Raw genomic sequence first — 15,402 nt, forward strand, 5'->3', positions numbered from 1 at the left:
TTGGGACGTTCTTGGAATGTTTAAAAGTTAATATTCTGTTAACTCATAATCAAATAATGTTGTTGACTCGTCCGATACCCGTATTGGTGGCCAAAGCACAAATTGTAGAATAAACACTTAAAAGCCCCACCTCAGAGAGTATGATGTCATACACCTGAGGAGGATAAGCTGGCCAATCAGCGGTCTACTCGTATGAATATTTTTAATGACTAGTATACTCCCTTACCATTCTGTTGTTGGGGTTCGCCCACACCATTACAACACAGAAAAGCTGCTTTTTAACTTACTTACAATTTTTTGGAAGGAAAACTATTTAACTCATATTGTAATTAATTGTAGGTCATATTTCTGGAAACACTTGACAGTTACTTTAATGTGGGCCTCTGGGCCTTGGAGACTTATCATTGACTTCAGAGGCTTGTGACTGTCTCTTCCCTCTCTCTCTTGGTTTGGTCTCACCCATAGCAACTCAAAGAGGTTACTATTCAGCTTTAGAGGGCACTGTCACTCAGTACATTCTTAACCTCTGATCACCAAACAATTAGATTCTAGTGGAGAGGGAGTGGAGCTGGAAGAGGCCTGTGGGATGGGACTGAGTGTTTGTGTGGAAGAATTCCCCTCTGGCTTCATCATCTTATGTGATCTGTTGACTGTCCTCTATTTATTATTAATACAGTTGGCCTGCTATTTATAATATCCATGTTCCTTTTTAGTTATGGTAGGGTAGAAGAAACCCTGTATCAACGGAACGTAATTAAAATATTGCACATTTACATATTTAAACTGATCTACCATACACCATCAAATGGGCTATCTCCACCCTGTAAAAAATCTGCAGGCCTGCTGAAAGGGCTCAGACTAGCAAGTTAACATCACTTCCTTTTCCTCAAAGAGCTTCTTAATGAAACATAGTAAAATGCAAATGGTTTTGTAAGAGTAAAATTCCACAAGTGAGTGCTGAGATAAAAACAAGTGAGTGCTCTTTTATGATGAAGGGATTTTGTCAGAAGCAGTGATATGGACAATTTGCTCGAGTTCCAGCGCCACCGAGACCTGGCGATGACGCTACCGCTGTACGTCTCCTGCAGAACAGGGCCCGCACTGCTTATCGATTGTTGTTGCTTTCCCGACTGCGGCTGTCCGTAAGTTGAATGGCCATCCTCGCCACCGTGCGTCAGCCGGGTGTACTTGAGGGCAGAGTGCATTGACGGCAGACCAAGGCTACAATGTGAGATCACTCTTAATGGCGTGTCCCTCTGGATGAAAATCACCCTTTCTCAATGTTTTTCATTGGGAGGCAATTTCACTAGAAACTTACATGCCAGTAAATCATGGAAACCCTTCAGCTGCCAATGTACCTCAGAGGTATTTTTCAGACATGGCCAGGTGTTTGACCAGTAAAGTGCATACATCTTTATGTCATGACTCATCTTTAATGTATAGGAACTAGAATAACCTACCAGAAACATAGTCCTCTGTGGAACAGCATACATTTCTCCTCTGTTCAAAGTGAGGAGGACATTCAAAATGAACCAACTCATGGCCCTTCTATTAGGTGGATTTCTGCTCTTGGTTTGATGAAAAGAATGGAAAATCAATTTTATGCCTGCAAAATAATCCCATTTCTATGAACGACTTCAGCAAAGGCACAGACCCTTTTGAGGAGTCGTAGCTGAAGGCAGTAGCTTTGTAATCACAGCAGGCTCAGTGTGGCCCAACACTGAACAGTTGTAGTCATGGCAAGGGGGGGGGGGGGGGGTTGATCATTGGGACTGATGCCAAGTCAAAAAATCGAGGGGGGTTCTGTATACAGTAAATGACAGGTGTTTTTGAGTTAGTTTTGCTTGTGGTGGGGGATCAGGGGGGGACTTGGTCAATCAATCAATCAAATGTATTTACAAAACCCTTTTTAACTCCACAGTCATCACAAAGTGTTTGTACAAAAATCCTGCCTGAAACCACAGAGAGCAAGCAATGCACATGCTAATCCTTCTAGTTTAGTCTGTGTGTTTACTGCCATTGTATGTACCAGACAGGATTTCTTCCACTTAGTCCAGGTAAACTTGGTTAGGCAGGCCACTGATAAACAACATAAAGCAACACATTGTGGAGAAATGTTACATGCCAACATATTAACATGCCATTCAATGTCCGCTGGCATGAGCTAAAACATGAGAAAATCACAGTAGTGAAAAATGTGGGTGGTAAATTTAGTCATGAAACTACAATACTGATCTTGTAATGGGAGAGAACCTATGGTGCTGCAGCTAAAGCCGTTTGCATCACAGAGAAAAAGTAGTCCCCTTATGTAACGGTTCATAGCAACCACTAGCCTTAGGTAAAGCATTACTATGATTGAGTAATGTCCAGAGAGCCCACTCACCTGGTGTCCCTTGACTGGAACAGGCCCTGATTAGCACGGAAGGAAGATAATATACAGTACCAGTCAAAGGTTTGGATACACCTACTCATTCCTGGGTGTTTCTTTATTTGTACTATTTTCTACATTTCAGAATAATAGTGAAGACATCAAAACTATGAAATAGCGCATATGGAATCATGTAGTAACCAAAATGTGTTAAATAAATAAAAATATATTTGAGATTCTTCAAAGTAGCCACCTTAATGACAGCTTTGCACTCTTGGCATTCTCTCAACCAGCTTCATGAGGTAGTCACCTGGAATGCATTTCAATTAACAGGTTTGCTTTGTTAAAAGTTAAGTTTCTGGTAATTTCTGGCCAGGTCTTTGTTTCTGGCCATTTTGAGCCTGTAATCGAACCCACAAATGCTGAGGCTCCAGATACTCAACTAGTCTATTAAAATGATACACTTGGAGTAGCTAACACAACATGTCATTGGAACACAGGAGTGATGGTTGCTGATAATGGGCTTCTGGGGGGGGGACTATTTAATACATTTTAGAATAAGGCTGTAACGTTACAAAATGCAGAAAATGGGAAGGGGTCTGTGGAAAAAGTCTAGGGGTATGAATACTTTCCGAATGCACTTTAAATAAAGTATAATCTGCATAAAGATTAAGTTGACATTTTTTAACAGATTGACCAGTGGTGTTTATGTAAATAGTGAAGAGAAAAGGTCCCAAAATCGACTCCTGTGGTACAGCTTTATCCACTTCAAGAAATTCTGATCAATCACGATGGCATAAGTTCTGTCACTACGATAATCATGAAACCTTGAACAGGAATCAGAGCTCAGGTCTATCGAGGACAACTTGTTCAATGAAATAGCACGGTCAACAGTATCAATAGCCTGATCAACAGTATCAATAGCCTGATCAACAGATCAACAGTATCAATAGCCTGATCAACAGTATCAATAGCCTGATCAACATTATAAAAAGCTTTTGACAGGTCCACAAACAACGCAGCACATTTCATTTTAATGTCTAAAGTATTGACAAGATCAACTAAATGGTTGCTGTAATAGTGCTACACCCAGGACTAAACCCTGATTGGTTTACATTCAAAATACATTTCTCAGATAAAAAGAGCAAAGTTGTACATTTACTAAGGATTCATGAATCTTAGCTAGACAAGGAAGCCTTGAAATGGAGCGATAATGATTAAGATCTCTACTATTTCCTCTCTTATGGAGTGGCGGCACGAGCTGATTTCCATTATTTTTGAATATTTCCGGATAAAAAATGTCAATAGAAAATGTGGGTTTTTGAGCCAACAATAATTGGCCCTGCACACTTAAGCAGACCAGGACCCAATAGTTTGTTCCCTGTGGATTTCTTGTTGTCTATTGCTTTTTTTCTGTAAATAGCCTAAAAGAAAAGCTTTGAGTATAATTTCTCTGATCATTCAGCAAGTTTCCCCTATCAGCATCCAGTCCTATATCATTGTGAATGGGTTTAAAAGATATTTCAAAAAGATACTCCGCTGAAATTAAGTGGTGATTTAAATGCATCAATGCATTTTTTTCTGTAATGAGGCCAGTGTCTGAATTAATTTGTTGTGGCAAAGAAGAGGAAGTAGAATCCTTCAGGGATTTACAGTTTTCCAGAATTGTCGGGTTCCTATTACAATCCGACAGTTACATAATAATCATATTTAGCCTTTCTGATTTGTCTTACACAATGATTCCTCAGTTGCATAAAAGCTTACCAGTCCGGTCCTAAGCCTGTGTTCCTGGCCTTGACACAAGCATTATCTCTTTTATGAATGACTTCTGATAATTCCGGAGTGTACCAGGCATTCAATCAACCTTTAACCCTTAATTTTTTAAAGGGAGCATGATTATCCACAATAGCATTGAAGACATTTCTAAAAAAGCTTAAAGCTAAATCAGGTTCAGGGATAGCTGCCATAGCTGAAACGCAATTAAGGTCACAAAAATAAAGATAATGTAAAAAAATGTTTTTTTAAATGCCTGTTAACTGAAGTTTTTAAAGTTCCTCATTGTGATGACACGAGGCTGATTAAAAAATATATATAAATAAAATTATTCCCACATTTCTAACACAAACAACTGGACAATGGTCACTAATGTCTTGGAGTATTAGTTAGGATAAGATCAATCAAAGTTGACTTTGAATATTTAGGGTTGGGCCGTGTAGGCTTAGTAACCAGCTGGGTTAGGTTTAGATCATTACACATGTCTTTTAGATTGTCTGAAGCCTGCATTTCCAATCATAATCTAGGTCCCCCAGGATATTAACTTCTGATTTAGTAAAAGAAGACAAACTAGTTAACTCCTCAAGGGAGGACAGTAGACCGTTGGAGGACCTTAGACCCCAGTAACAGTTATTGATACATTTTCCCCAGACAAAGGCTTAAGATACTAGGCCCCAAAAAAGACAAGGGAAATGGATTTCAGTAAAGAGACCAATTCTTTTTTATAAAACAAATGGCCACTCCACCACCTCTACCTGGTCTTGTCAGGTTTGTACACATTATAACCCTCCGTATCAATATCCGAGTCCAGAGTGTCCCCGGAGATCCAAGTTTCAGTCAATACCATAATGTCCGGATTCATCTGCAAAGCCCAGATGAAGATGTAATCCAGTTTAGGAAGTAAGCGCCTGATGTTCACATATATCAACCCAAGTCCTTTACGATTTTTAAAGTCACATGGAAACTCCAACTCAAACAAGCTGTGTTCAATAGGCTGTTGCAGGCCCTGTCTGATGGTTGATATTGATATAGTTGGTACGGATATAAGATTGCATAGAACTGAAACATTTGGTCTATCCCTATTAGTAAAATGGGATGGAGTACAAATTGTAATTACTTTTCCAAGGTTAGCACCATAGGGCTTGAGGCCGCAGCCAATGCCAATATGATGAACTCTCAGAATAACCAATGATGGAATGTTATAAACTCACTTTATTTTATTTTATAATAATAATAAAAAATGCACCTTTATTTAACCAGGTAGGTAAGTTGAGAATAAGTTCTCATTTACAATTGCGACCTGGCCAAGATAAAGCAAAGCAGTTCAACAGATACAACGACACAGAGTTACACATGGAGTAAAACAAACATACAGTCAATAATACAGTATAAACAAGTCTATATACAATGTGAGGTGAGAAGGGAGATAAAGGCAAAAAAGGCCATGGTGGCAAAGTAAATACAATATAGCAAGTAAAACACTGGAATGGTAGTTTTGCAATGGAAGAATGTGCAAAGTAGAAATAAAAATAATGGGGTGCAAAGGAGCAAAATAAATAAATAAATTAAATACAGTTGAGAAAGAGGTAGTTGTTTGGGCTAAATTATAGGTGGGCTATGTACAGGTGCAGTAATCTATGAGCTGCTCTGACAGTTGGTGCTTAAAGCTAGTGAGGGAGATAAGTGTTTCCAGTTTCAGAGATTTTTGTAGTTTGTTCCAGTCATTGGCAGCAGAGAACTGGAAGGAGAGGCGGCCAAAGAAAGAATTGGTTTTGGGGGTGATGAGAGAGATATACCTGCTGGAGCGTGTGCTACAGGTGGGAGATGCTATGGTGACCAGCGAGCTGAGATAAGGGGGGACTTTACCTAGCAGGGTCTTGTAGATGACATGGAGCCAATGGGTTTGGCGACGAGTATGAAGCGAGGGCCAGCCAACGAGAGCGTACAGGTCGCAATGGTGGGTAGTATATGGGGCTTTGGTGACAAAACGGATTGCACTGTGATAGACTGCATCCAATTTGTTGAGTAGGGTATTGGAGGCTATTTTGTAAATGACATCGCCAAAGTCGAGGATTGGTAGGATGGTCAGTTTTACAAGGGTATGTTTGGCAGCATGAGTGAAGGATGCTTTGTTGCGAAATAGGAAGCCAATTCTAGATTTAACTTTGGATTGGAGATGTTTGATATGGGTCTGGCAGGAGAGTTTACAGTCTAACCAGACACCTAAGTATTTGTAGTTGTCCACGTATTCTAAGTCAGAGCCGTCCAGAGTAGTGATGTTGGACAGGCGGGTAGGTGCAGGTAGCGATCGGTTGAAGAGCATGTATTTAGTTTTACTTGTATTTAAGAGCAATTGGAGGCCACGGAAGGAGAGTTGTATGGCATTGAAGCTTGCCTGGAGGCTTGTTAACACAGTGTCCAAATAAGGGCCAGAAGTATACAGAATGGTGTTGTCTGCGTAGAGGTGGATCAGAGACTCACCAGCAACAAGAGCGACCTCATTGTTGTATACAGAGAAGAGAGTCGGTCCAAGAATTGAACCCTGTGGCACCCCCATAGAGACTGCCAGAGGTCCGGACAGCAGACCCTCCGATTTGACACACTGAACTCTATCAGAGAAGTAGTTGGTGAACCAGGCGAGGCAATCATTTGAGAAACCAAGGCTGTCGAGTCTGCCGATGAGGATGTGTGATTGACAGAGTCGAAAGCCTTGGCCAGATCAATGAATACGGCTGCACAGTAATGTTTCTTATCGATGGCGGTTAAGATATAGTTTAGGACCTTGAGCGTGGCTGAGGTGCACCCATGACCTGCTCTGAAACCAGATTGCATAGCAGAGAAGGTATGGTGAGATTCGAAATGGTCGGTAATCTGTTTGTTGACTTGGCTTTCGAAGACCTTAGAAAGGCATGGTAGGATAGATATAGGTCTGTAGCAGTTTGGGTCAAGAGTGTCCCCCCCTTTGAAGAGGGGGATGACCGCAGCTGCTTTCCAATCTTTGGGAATCTCATACGACACGAAAGAGAGGTTGAACAGGCTAGTAATAGGGGTGGCAACAATTTCGGCAGATAATTTTAGAAAGAAAGGGTCCAGATTGTCTAGCCCGGCTGATTTGTAGGGGTCCAGATTTTGCAGCTCTTTCAGAACATCAGCTGAACGGATTTGAGAGAAGGACAAATGGGGAAGGCTTGGGCGAGTTGCTGTTGGGGGTGCAGTGCTGTTTACCGGGCTAGGAGTAGCCAGGTGGAAAGCATGGCCAGCCGTAGAAAAATGCTTATTGAAATTCTCAATTATAGTGGATTTATCAGTGGTGACAGTGTTTCCGATCTTCAGTGCAGTGGGCAGCTGGGAGGAGGTGTTCTTATTCTCCATGGACTTTTCAGTGTCCCAGAACTTTTTTGAGTTAGTATTGCAGGAAGAAAATTTCTGCTTGAAAAAGCTAGCCTTTGCTTTTCTAACTGCCTGTGTATAATGGTTTCTTGCTTCCCTGAACAGCAGCATATCACGGGGGCTGTTCGATACTAATGCAGAATGCCATAGGATGTTTTTGTGTTGGTTAAGGGCAGTCAGGTCTGGGGAGAACCAAGGGCTATATCTGTTCCTGGTTCTACATTTTTTGAATGGGGCATGTTTATTTAAGATGGTTAGGAAGGCATTTAAAAAATAAATAAAAAACTTACATGGGCTTTGGTTGCTATCACGCAACAGCCCAGCTGTTCAAGTTTATGGAACTCACATTTGAACTAAAAGAACTGGGTGAGCAGAACACAGTGGGCTTCTCTTTTGATCTAACAATAGCAGATCTAATAGTGGAGTTCAAACGAATGGGTACATGATTACAACTGAAAACCCCCCTGGCATTATAGACAACAGTACGACGTTAACTCTCAGAAAGGATGGGAGGTATTACCTGAGTGGGGAAAACAACTTATCTGGTAGAAAATGACCTATGCGACATCGATATTAGTCAAACATGTATTCTACTGTCAAAATTGACTACAAAGTGTAAATAGGGAAAAAAATTCAGTCAGTCTCGTCTAAAACTAAGATTTGCAAAATAATGAGGAAAAAATGCTATGTCACGGAATGAAGGGTACTGTAACAGTTTTCCTTGGGTTGGGTTTATTTAAATCCTACCCACAACTGGCAGCACGGAAGTATTCATCAATTCGGAGCGCAGCTGCACTCAACCCGATCGTAATACCCATGGTCAATTAGGTTTGATATTCAGTATCCCTATGGGACTATTTGGGGACCATCAGTAAATTACACAATGTACATGGGACAAGATTTTAATATGTGTCAATAGTGCCAAATTTCAATGACCTAAAAACCTCAAACCAACTATAAATAGTAGAAATGCATATACAAATATTGAAAGCATTTAATATAAGATGACTGTGTGCAAATGTGTGCAACATGAAAATATTGTCCCATTTACATTGTGCAGTGAATTGACAGTCCTATCTAGCCCCAGAGATGGGCTATTCAAAGTCAAACCAATTTCCCTACAGTCACACACCGGCCGGTTGAAGCTAATTGGTGAAAGAAGTTGGCTAGCTTGCTAGCTAGTTCGGGCTACTTCCAGACACAAGACTTGGTTAGAATGTTTCAAGTTATCTAGATGGGTGAGTGACTAACTGTGTGTACTGATTTGGCAGTGTGAAAGTACAAATGCTTCCCACGTTCGAACACAAACACAAGAGACACCCACATTAAGCACGTCTCCAAGACCCAAATCTCGTTCGGTCACATTTCCTAATGAGGAAAATTGAAATGAAGGTTAAATCAGGAATTTCAGCCCCCGTTAAAATCATCTACACATTATTTTTATTGATGTTTCGATGATCATTTGACCTCTTGAACTCCTTTGCAGTGTAGTGCTCTTACATGAACTACTGTCTTGAATTCTTCTAACGGAAACTCTGTCTACTTCTGTGTTCTTGTCAACAACATATGTTTTATCAAGGTATTATCAGTCTGTCCACTGTATGTAACATCTTCAATGTCTTTCCTATCCTTCTCACATACTTCCTTTCTCTGTCCTTCCTCCCATAGATCGCCTTCTCCCAGCACAACAGCATCATGGACCTGGTGCAGTTTTTCGTCACCTTTTTCAGGTACGTACCATTTAGATCAGTGCTTCTCAACCCTGGTCCTGGGGACCCAAAGGGGGGCACATGTTTGTTTTTGCCCTAGCACTACACACCTGATTCAAATCAACAACTCCTCATCAGGCTTTGATGATTTGAATCAGGTATGTAGTGCTAGGGCAAAAACAAACATGTGCACACCTTTGTGTCCCCAGGACCAAGATTGACAACCACTGATTTAGATGTGACATTTTCCATGGTAAATCCCTTTGTGCTTAATAGAAAAGACAACAGCAGAAAAGTTATTGGAGAATTTGTGTTCCATGTGTGAGAGAGTCATTTTGCACCACCCACATAATCTTACCTGTGGATAGTATATATCTAATGAGTGGGTGGAAAGGAACAGACCACAAGATGTAGGATCTTGATTTGATCACTCTTTTGTTGCTGAGAATTGCGAATGTGTAGTATAAATGCAAACTTTGAAATTTGATTTGATTTACAATTTAAAGAAAAATGTGTCAACCCCTACAAACATGTCCATTCATTATAATCCACATAATAGTTACCCAGACCTGGGTAACCTTTAGGCCACCATACCCAGATGTCATCATTCAGAACCAGTTTGTAGTTCAGTCAAGTTGCTCCAAGAGCTTCTTCCACTGTGTCATGTTTCGTATTGGCACGCACACGGTCTTCCTTCTCACTAACTGTCATCTTTAGCAACCGCCTTTCGAAGCATGCACTTTTCACTTCGCAGATGTAACAGCTGATTTCATGCCATGTTACATTTACTGCAGTGATCAAGTGCAGTTATAACTATATCACACTAAGTAGAACCTCCCCTGTGCATCATGGGTCCTGTGTGATAAATAACAATATGGGGATGAGGTAGATGGGTGTGCTATTTACAGATGGGCTGTGTACAGGTACAGTGGTCTGTAAGCTGCTCTGACAGCTGATGCTTAAAGTTAGAGAGGGAGATATAAGACTCCAGCTTCAGTGATTTTTGATAAGAGGCTTTAGGCAAAGGGAAAAAATAGTTAATGTGTCAGAGCGGGTGGCTAAGTTAACATGGTTGTGAATGTGTCTATGTAAATGTAGGTTATGCATGTGAGGGTGCAAGGTCCATTGCATGTTTGTGTCTACATGCCTCGGTGTGTGTGTGTGTGTGTGTGTGTGTGTGTGTGTGTGTGTGTGTGTGTGTGTGTGTGTGTGTGTGTGTGTGTGTGTGTGTGTGTGTGTGTGTGTGTGTGTGTGTGTGTGTGTGTGTGTGTGTGTGTGTGTGTGTGTGTGTGTGCGCGCCTGTGTGTGCGCCTGTGTGTGCGCCTGTGTGCGCGCCTGTGTGCGCGCCTGTGTGTGGGTTGGCTGTGCTCCATTGATGTGTATAAAAGCTGAAGTGGCAGGGCGGCAGAGCAGCGTTGCCTCAGTGTGTGAGGAGAGCCCTACAGGCTGAGGGTACAGCCCACTGACATGATGGAGCTGGCACCACAGAGAGCGAGAGAGAGAAATGGGGGGACGAGGGAGGGAGAGAGGGGTCGAGAGACAGCAGAAAGGAGGGGAGGGAAATGAAAGGAGGGGAGGGAAAGAGAGATCTATTCCCTCAGAGTTAAATACTCTCAGTGCTTTACGTTTGATCTCTTGCTCCAGTCCTGAGTTAGGACACTATGCAATCCTAGATTTTACCAGTCATCCTCTGGTTTCAGGTACTCTAACAACAGTTCAGCTGTTTGCTCATTTGGCCGTGTTTGTTTGGCTCCTCTACATGCCTCTCTTGTAGCATCTGTCTTCTGTTTCTCTCTTAGTATATGTTCACCTGTTTGTGTGACTATGTGTGTCTGGCAAGCTATATATATTTCTGCAATTATCTTTACTGTACAGTACACCTAGTCTGCCCATCTGTCTGACTCCTTGGGTGTCTGGTGCTGTGTTTGTGTGTGTGACTATGCCACAGTGCCTTCCCATCCTGCCTCCCTGCCACTGGGATTGATATGTTGCCATGGCATTGCTGAACTGAGTGATTTCAGCCAGATAAAGTAGCTGTTGTCTGAGAGGGCCCTTTCAAAATAGACACTTGAGATGACAGGAATAAAGAACTCTACGGGGAAAAAGAAAGGCGGAGGTGTATGTTTCATGATTAACCACTCATGGTGTGATTGTGGTAACATACAGGAACTCAAGTCATTTTGTTCACCCGACCTAGAATACCTCACAATCAAATGCCGATCCCCATTTCCTCCCTAGAGAATTATCTTTGGTCATCATCACAACCGTGTATATTCACCCTCAAGCCGACACCAAGATGGCTCTCAAGGAACTACACTGGATATTATCCTGATGGCACATTTATTGTAGCTGGGGACTTTAATAAGCAAATCTAAGGCATCTCGGGCATCAAAAACCCTCGACCATTGCTATTCTCCCTTTCAGGACGGCTACAAGGCCGTCCTCTGCCAGATCAAGCCTCCATTCTTCTCCTCCCTTCCTATAGGCCAAAACTCTATTAGGAAGAACCCATGGTAAGGACTATTCAATGCTGGGTCCCATTATGCCTGGCAAAACCCAAACACTGCATTCCACAGTAAGAACCTCATACCAAAGGTCAAGCACGGTGGTGGTAGTGGTTTGGGGATGCTTGGCTGCCTCAGGACCTGGATGACTTGCCTTAATAGAAGGAAGCATGAATTCCACTCTGTATCAGAGAATTCTACAGGAGAACGTCAGGCCGTCCATTTGTGAGCTGAAGCTGAAGTGCAGCTGAGTCATGCAGCAAAACAGTGATCCAAAACACACAATCAACTCTACATGAAAATGGCTAAAAAGCAACACATTTGAAGTTTTGAAATAGCATATTCAAAGTCCAGACCTAATCCCAATGGAGATGTTGAAGGTTTAGAATGGCCTAGTCAAAGTCCAGACCTAATCCCAATGGAGATGTTGAAGGTTTAGAATGGCCTAGTCAAAGTCCAGGCCTAATCCCAATGGAGATGTTGTTTCAGGACATGAAACGAGCAGTTCATGCTTGAAAACCCACAAACGTCGCTGAGTTTAAGCAGTTCTGCATGCAAGAGTGGACCAGAATTCCTCCACAGCGATGTTAGAGACTGATCAACAACTACAGGAAGCATTTGGTTGCAGTCATTGCAATTAAAGTGGGCACGGCCAGTTATTGAGTTTAAGGGGGAATTACTTTTTCACACAGAGGAATTGGGTGTAAGTAAATTCAGGTTCTCTTGATCTAATTTGAGGTTTTGGTTGAAGATCTCATAACATTCCAGACTATTTGCATTGCCCCCTCCTTTTACGCCGCTGCTACTCTCTGTTATTATCTATGCATAGTCACTTTAATAACTCTACCTACATGTACATATTACCTCAATTACCTTGACTAACCGATGCCCCCGCACATTGACTCTGTACCGGTACCTCCTGTATATCGTCTCGCTATTGTTATTTTACTGCTGCTGTTTAACTACTTGTTCCTTTTATTTCTTATTCATATTTTTTAATCTGCACTCTTGGTTAGGGCTTGTAATCAAGCATTTTACTGTAAGGTCTACACACCTGTTGTATTCGCCGCATGTGACTAATACAATTTGATTTGATTCAAATATGCAAAAATAGAGAAAATCAGAAAGGGAAAAAATATTTTTCACGGCACTGTATATTTATACTCCTGGACTCTGACATTGCTCGTCCTGATATTTCTATACTTCTGATTTCTTCCATTATTTTACTTCTAGATTTGTAGATATTACTGTACTGTTGGAAGTAGGACACAAGCATTTCTCTACATCCGCAATAACATCTGCTAAATATGTGTATGTGACCTATAAAATGTGATTTGATGTCCCTGCTATAGATATTTTAGCAGCTTATGTATGTGTTTCCCAACTCCAGTCCTCCAGTACCCCCAACAGCACACTTATTCATTGTAGCCATTTACATTACATTTACATTTAAGTCATTTAGCAGACGCTCTTATCCAGAGCGACTTACAAATTGGTGCATTCACCTTATGACATCCAGTGGGACAGTCACTTAACAATAGTGCATCTAAAACTTAGGGGGGGTGAGAGGGATTACTTATCCTATCCTAGGTATTCCTTAAAGAGGTGGGGTTTCAGGTGTCTCCGGAAGGTGGTGATTGACTCCGCTGTCCTGGCGTCGTGAGGGAGTTTGTTCCACCATTGGGGGCCAGGGCAGCGAACAGTTTTGACTGGGCTGAGCGGGAGCTGTACTTCCTCAGTGGTAGGGAGGCGAGCAGGCCAGAGGTGGATGAACGCAGTGCCCTTGTTTGGGTGTAGGGCCTGATCAGAGCCTGGAGGTACTGAGGTGCCGTTCCCCTCACAGCTCCGTAGGCAAGCACCATGGTCTTGTAGCGGATGCGAGCTTCAACTGGAAGCCAGTGGAGAGAACGGAGGAGCGGGGTGACGTGAGAGAACTTGGGAAGGTTGAACACCAGACGGGCTGCGGCGTTCTGGATGAGTTGAAGGGGTTTAATGGCACAGGCAGGGAGCCCAGCCAACAGCGAGTTGCAGTAATCCAGACGGGAGATGACAAGTGCCTGGATTAGGACCTGCGCCGCTTCCTGTGTGAGACAGGGTCGTACTCTGCGGATGTTGTAGAGCATGAACCTACAGGAACGGGCCACCGCCTTGATGTTGGTTGAGAACGACAGGGTGTTGTCCAGGATCACGCCAAGGTTCTTGGCGCTCTGGGAGGAGGACACAATGGAGTTGTCAACCGTGATGGCGAGATCATGGAACGGGCAGTCCTTCCCCGGGAGGAAGAGCAGCTCCGTCTTGCCGAGGTTCAGCTTGAGGTGGTGATCCGTCATCCACACTGATATGTCTGCCAGACATGCAGAGATGCGATTCGCCACCTGGTCATCAGAAGGGGAAAGGAGAAGATTAATTGTGTGTCGTCTGCATAGCAATGATAAGAGAGACCATGTGAGGTTATGACAGAGCCAAGTGACTTGGTGTATAGCGAGAATAGGAGAGGGCCAAGAACAGAGCCCTGGGGGACACCAGTGGTGAGAGCGCGTGGTGAGGAGACAGATTCTCGCCACGCCACCTGGTAGGAGCGACCTGTCAGGTAGGACGCAATCCAAGCGTGGGCCGCGCCGGAGATGCCCAACTCGGAGAGGGTGGAGAGGAGGATCTGATGGTTCACAGTATCGAAGGCAGCCGATAGATCTAGAAGGATGAGAGCAGAGGAGAGAGAGTTAGCTTTAGCAGTGCGGAGCGCCTCCGTGATACAGAGGAGAGCAGTCTCAGTTGAATGACTAGTCTTGAAACCTGACTGATTTGGATCAAGAAGGTCATTCAGAGAGAGATAGCGTGAGAGCTGGCCAAGGACGGCACGTTCAAGAGTTTTGGAGAGAAAAGAAAGAAGGGATACTGGTCTGTAATTGTTGACATCGGAGGGATCGAGTGTAGGTTTTTTCAGAAGGGGTGCAACTCTCGCTCTCTTGAAGACGGAAGGGACGTAGCCAGCGGTCAGGGATGAGTTGATGAGCGAGGTGAGGTAAGGGAGAAGGTCTCCGGAAATGGTCTGGAGAAGAGAGGAGGGGATAGGGTCAAGCGGGCAGGTTGTTGGGCGGCCGGCCGTCACAAGACGCGAGATTTCATCTGGAGAGAGAGGGGAGAAAGAGGTCAGAGCACAGGGTAGGGCAGTGTGAGCAGAACCAGCGATGTCGTTTGACTTAGCAAACGAGGATCGGATGTCGTCGACCTTCTTTTCAAAATGGTTGACGAAGTCATCTGCAGAGAGGGAGGGGGGGGGCGGAGGATTCAGGAGGGAGGAGAAGGTGGCAAAGAGCTTCCTAGGGTTAGAGGCAGATGCTTGGAATTTAGCGTGGTAGAAAGTGGCTTTAGCAGCAGAGACAGAGGAGGAAAATGTAGAGAGGAGGGAGTGAAAGGATGCCAGGTCCGCAGGGAGGCGAGTTTTCCTCCATTTCCGCTCGGCTGCCCGGAGCCCTGTTCTGTGAGCTCGCAATGAGTCATCGAGCCACGGAGCGGGAGGGGAGGACCGAGCCGGCCTGGAGGATAGGGGACATAGAGAGTCAAGGGATGCAGAGAGGGAGGAGAGGAGGGTTGAGGAGGCAGAATCAGGAGATAGGTGGGAGAAGGTTTGAGCGGAGGGAAGAGATGATAGGATGGA

At 43.5% G+C, this 15,402-nt stretch overlaps 1 protein-coding gene across 1 annotated transcript in view; it reads left to right on the forward strand.

The window, feature by feature from the left end:
* LOC124041180 (attractin-like protein 1) overlaps positions 1–15,402 on the forward strand; it is a 368,532-nt gene that overhangs the window by 199,536 nt on the left and 153,594 nt on the right. The window contains exon 26 of the mRNA XM_046358453.1: positions 9,200–9,261. Coding sequence (XP_046214409.1) covers positions 9,200–9,261 — 62 coding nt within the window. The remainder of the gene's footprint in view (positions 1–9,199; positions 9,262–15,402) is intronic.

Source organism: Oncorhynchus gorbuscha, linkage group LG08 (assembly GCF_021184085.1).
Source record: "Oncorhynchus gorbuscha isolate QuinsamMale2020 ecotype Even-year linkage group LG08, OgorEven_v1.0, whole genome shotgun sequence".
NCBI classification, from domain to species: domain Eukaryota; kingdom Metazoa; phylum Chordata; class Actinopteri; order Salmoniformes; family Salmonidae; genus Oncorhynchus; species Oncorhynchus gorbuscha.